Source organism: Pinus tabuliformis, chromosome 9 (genome assembly GCF_031772625.1).
Source record: "Pinus tabuliformis cultivar Carrire ecotype Pingquan chromosome 9, CPIR1, whole genome shotgun sequence".
Lineage (NCBI taxonomy): Eukaryota > Viridiplantae > Streptophyta > Pinopsida > Pinales > Pinaceae > Pinus > Pinus tabuliformis.
Genome location: NC_142307.1, coordinates 1067793898 through 1067798643, shown reverse-complemented (window position 1 = coordinate 1067798643; position 4746 = coordinate 1067793898). Strand labels below are relative to the sequence as shown.

Sequence of the window (4746 nt, the reverse complement as noted above, 5' to 3'; positions counted from 1 at the left end):
CACCTATTTCATCTTGACTTGAGTCATGAACTTTAAATAAATGCACCCAATAAAATACCCCAAAAATATATATTACTTTTTTTTTAACAGGTGGGAAAACCTATCATAACTCAGTTGTCAAACCAGTAGTGAGGACAACCATCTCTAGCTGTTATCCGCGAATGCACACTGACTCATCACCATTATTCAAGGAAAACCACGCCACCTGGAATAACCCATTGGTGGTCCGTAATGGGGCAGGCTTTCACTTCTGCCAGATGCCTCTGGGTCTTGGGCCGTTACCTTGTTTCCTTACGTCTAAGAAAGACGAGCTCTTAGCTAAAAAAAAAGTAGTTTTAGAGCATACTCCACACCCATATATATATATATATATATATCTATACAGGCTTTCACTTCTGCCAGATGCCTTTGGGTCTTGGGCCGTTACATTGTTTCCTCACGTCTGAGAAAGACGAGCTCTTAGCTAAAAAAAAGGTAGTTTTAAAGCATACTCCAACCTTCCAACCTTCCAACAATCCCCTCGCTAAAAAGACAATGCCAAGAAACTGATGCTAACACGTTCTCATAACTTTCTTTGATGTCTTTGAATGCATCACATTCCAAGATAAAATGTTTTTCCGATTCCACATGTTTTTCCGATTTCACAGTCCCAGACGTGCAAAATGTACACACCCGTTCTTCCCAAACTTCTTTGACTAGAAAATATGATAAGAAACTTTGTAAAATAAATACAACATATTCTACAACACCTCAAAGCTCCTCCCCTATATAGGGTTTTAGGCTTTCACTTCTGCCAGATGCCTTTGGGTCTTGGGCCGTTACCTTGTTTCCTTACGTCTGAGAAAGACGAGCTCTTAGCTAAAAAAAAAGGTAGTTTTAAAGCATACTCCAACCTTCCAACCTTCCAACAATCCCCTCGCTAAAAAGACAATACCAAGAAACTGATGCTAACACGTTCTCATAACTTTCTTTGATGTCTTTGAATGCATCACATTCCAAGATAAAATGTTTTTCCGATTCCACATGTTTTTCCGATTTCACAGTCCCAGACGTGCAAAATGTACACACCCGTTCTTCCCAAACTTCTTTGACTAGAAAATATGATAAGAAACTTTGTAAAATAAATACAACATATTCTACAACACCTCAAAGCTCCTCCCCTATATAGGAATTAACTAAGGTTATGTGGCTTTTATGTGGATATTGGACCGTACCATGTCATATTAATCTATTTATTGTGGAAAGTCAACAACGTCTACTATGTGGAACCTAGTTAGTTCAACGGGACCCTTCGCCAAGGTTTCTTTAAACTTAATCAAACCCTTGAAACTCTAGTTGAGTGACACCTATTGCAAAATGACCATATGGGCGCAAGGGAATAAATCCCACACAAAGAGTAGCCGAAGGAAGGCAAGTCTGATTGGCATTTTCCAATGGATTGAAATCTTATCTGATTGGCATTGATAAGAGAACAAGAAGTGTGACCCTTGTGGAGATGAGATGACAAGAGATGACATGACATGCTTCAATAATTTCAGCGATGATCATTGATGGTCCTTATCAAAGGAAAGGAACGCAGGCAATCAATGCAAGCGATTGGCCACCGCTCTGTGTGTATGGGTTATGTTCTCTCCGTCAACGAATTAGGGTCAAATAAGCTAGAATCTCCCATATTATTCAAGCATGGGTCCATGCCCATAGGCACGCACAGTGGGAGTCCTATGCGGAATAATGAGCAGCCTCGTTAGGTATATTGGATGCAAATGCAATTCCAATATCGAGAAACTGATGCCATCGAGGCATTCACCACGCCTTTGCCACGTTGACAATTGAGATGACGTGGCAGCCATGTCGGCAACGCACGCTGTTCTTCGTTTTCCTCCTCCTCCGGCCGAATCGAAGGAAGCCAGGAAGCTTTTGAAATAAACCACAGTGGCTAACCTGTATCTCGGTATGTGCATCCAAGGTAGCAGCATCCAGGCGATGAAACAGGGGAGCTTTTATCTGTTGTGCGGTACATGAGTAAGAGAAGTGATAGCGTTTTTCTCCACAAAAGACGATGGATTTGTTTCGAGTTGCGTCCGATTTGGCCGAGAATTTAAGGTATTTCGCTAAATCCAGGGCACCTAGACACAATTGTGCAATTTCTGCAACCATTTCCCATGTGGGTCCTGCGTTTCTAGATTTGTTTAGCAGAGTTTCAATGGATAATATTGCATGAAAAATTATCCCAAGGGCGCCTTTTTAATTGGAAGCCAATATCTCTGAAAACAAAATGACAGAAACGTTCTTGACAGCTCTGTCCATGGAGAATCCTTCGACCCTGCTTTCGATGGATTCAAGCGCCCACGAAGAGTGCGAAACCGCCAGACAAACGGTAGTTTGTAGACCCCCTGATATTAACCTGCCATTATCGGTGGAGATAAGCCCTTTGCCATTTTGGCCAAATGATTCTTCTGACATTTTGGAGGCCGGTTTGGGGTCCCATAACCAGGAGCCAGAAGGGCTCCAGAGTCTCTCTAAAGTTGGCAAGAAGTGTGCCAGGCGGGGGGATAGCATTTGGGGCGCATGGTTTTTCTTCAATTACTACTTTAAGCCCGCCCTCGTTGAAAAAGCCAAGAACAAGCTTACAGAAGAGGGTGCAAGCTCCTGTGTGTTTGAGAAATCAGACCTCCGCCTTGATTTGTTCCTGGTTCAACATGATATTGAGAATATGTATATGTGGATCTTCAAGGAGAGGCCTGAAAATGCATTGGGCAAGATGCAGCTTCGTAGCTATATGAATGGGCATGCTAGGCTTGGGGAGCCACAGTTCCCTTTTAGTGTCGAGAAAGGGTTTGTTCGATCTCATCGGATGCAGCGAAAACATTACAGAGGCTTGTCCAATCCTCAATGCCTTCACGGGATTGAGGTTTTGAGATCTCCTAACTTGTTGAATTTAAGTGAATCCGATCGGAAACGATGGATGGAGGTTACTGGTAGGGGTTTGGACTTCTCTATTCCATTGGATGCAGAGGCATTTTCATCTTGGAGGAACTGTCCTAACATTGATTTTGAGCTTGTAAACAGAAACCCTTTCAACTGCTTGAAGAAGCCTCCTGCGCTGAAAAACTGTCTCAATGGGTCTGGGTTAAATTTGTCCACTAAGTCCTTTAATGATGCAGTGGAGCTTTCTCCAAGTAATAAGAGGAGAAAGGAGTTAATTTCTTTGGACAACGAGGATGAATACTGTTTACCCACGACTTCACTTTTTGAAAGAAACCAGGACCTTGAAATTCAAATTCAGGATCATACACCATCTTGGTCGAATGATTTTTCGGGAGTGATGAGACATTCATGTGGACCTGTTACAGCAGCAAAGACTATTTATGAGGACGACAAAGGGTATTTGATTATGGTGAGCTTGCCTTTCACTGATATCAACAGGGTGAGAGTATCTTGGCGTAATACTGTAACACATGGTCTTGTCAAAGTTCATTGTATTAGTACATCTCGGGCTCCGTATATTGTGAGAGGAGATAGGAACTTCAAACTTACAGATCCATCTCCTGAGCATTGCCCTCCTGGGGAGTTTGTGAGAGAGATAGCATTGGCAACAAGGATTCCCGAGAATGCAGAACTTGAAGCTTATTATGTCGAGGCTGCCGCAGGGCTTGAAATCATGGTACCCAAGCACCATGTTTTCTCAGGAGAGAGAGAAGTTCGAGTGTTTCTAAGATCGCAGTTGGGTTGCAATGATCTCATGAGCTGAGTAGGATACCGAAAAATAGTGCTTGATAAGGCATATATTGCTTACTAATACTGTGATGTAACCGAATGATAGGATCACTGGCTAGAGCATTTTTATCTGTTGCACAATGTATACTGACCTCGCAAATTCTCTCCTTACTGATTTTACTTTTTCAATTTTTGTTCCACTTTTGCCTTTGGAGACAGATGATGTAAAGAACAGCATTGCTTCTGTAGGTGCCTTCCAGAGTAAGAGGTCCTTGCTCTTGTAAGACTAATCCTCTTCATATGAATTTTGTAACTGTTCTTTTGTCAATATATCTTTAAAACAGTTTGGCTTATTTAAAAAAAGCTTTCTAGAGCTATGGTGATCTCACTGTTTCTTTTTCACTATTTCCTTTCAACTGTTGATCATATATAATATTTGACCATTTAATATTGTTACCATGAAAATGGCAGCTTTAGGGTGCCAGTATCAGTAGGTAATTTTGACTTGGGATACATATTTCTGAAGGTTGTCTAAATGGACCCTTTTCTATAGAATAAAGTGTTCTTACTAAGTTTTCCTTGAAAGGTTATTTGATTAGTTGGGATGATCAATAATAATTATTCCAACCGAACAATGTATTCAGATCCAGCAAAGTCAAATCAAGCATATGATTTCTTTCCTAAGGGCATGGTAAGTTGATTTTTCTTTCCACTTATTTATAGTTATAGACCATGTACACGTTAGGCATTCTTTCTTTGTTTTTTCACTGATATGTATGTAGTATGTACAATGTTTATCAAAACTCTTGTGTCTCATGTATCTTATAGTTTTTGGGTGCTGTCCGAGTAACTTATTCTTATGAAAAATGGGTGTAATGCTGTTAGGTGTGTATTACTGAAGTTAGTGTAGCTTTCAAAAGCAATTTAGGGTGGTGCTACAAAGATTATATTGTAGTTACAGGGCAGGTTGTACTTCTATATTATCATCCAATGATGAATATAATTTTGTGTAGATCTATTGGTGTAAGT

The 4746-nt window shown here is 40.7% G+C and overlaps 1 protein-coding gene across 1 annotated transcript; it reads left to right on the top strand.

Annotated features, from left to right (window-relative positions):
- The first annotated feature begins 1538 nt into the window (after positions 1-1538).
- Positions 1539-4307, top strand: SLT1 (HSP20-like chaperones superfamily protein). Its single transcript, XM_089439882.1, has one exon. The coding sequence runs from the start codon at positions 2276-2278 to the stop codon at positions 3749-3751; it is 1476 nt and encodes a 491-aa protein (XP_089296008.1). The 5' UTR covers positions 1539-2275; the 3' UTR covers positions 3752-4307.
- Positions 4308-4746: the final 439 nt, after the last annotated feature.

Bases quoted from the DNA above. Each gene is read 5' to 3' on its own strand.
- SLT1 (XM_089439882.1), top strand. From the start codon at position 2,276: ATGACAGAAACGTTCTTGACAGCTCTGTCCATGGAGAATCCTTCGACC.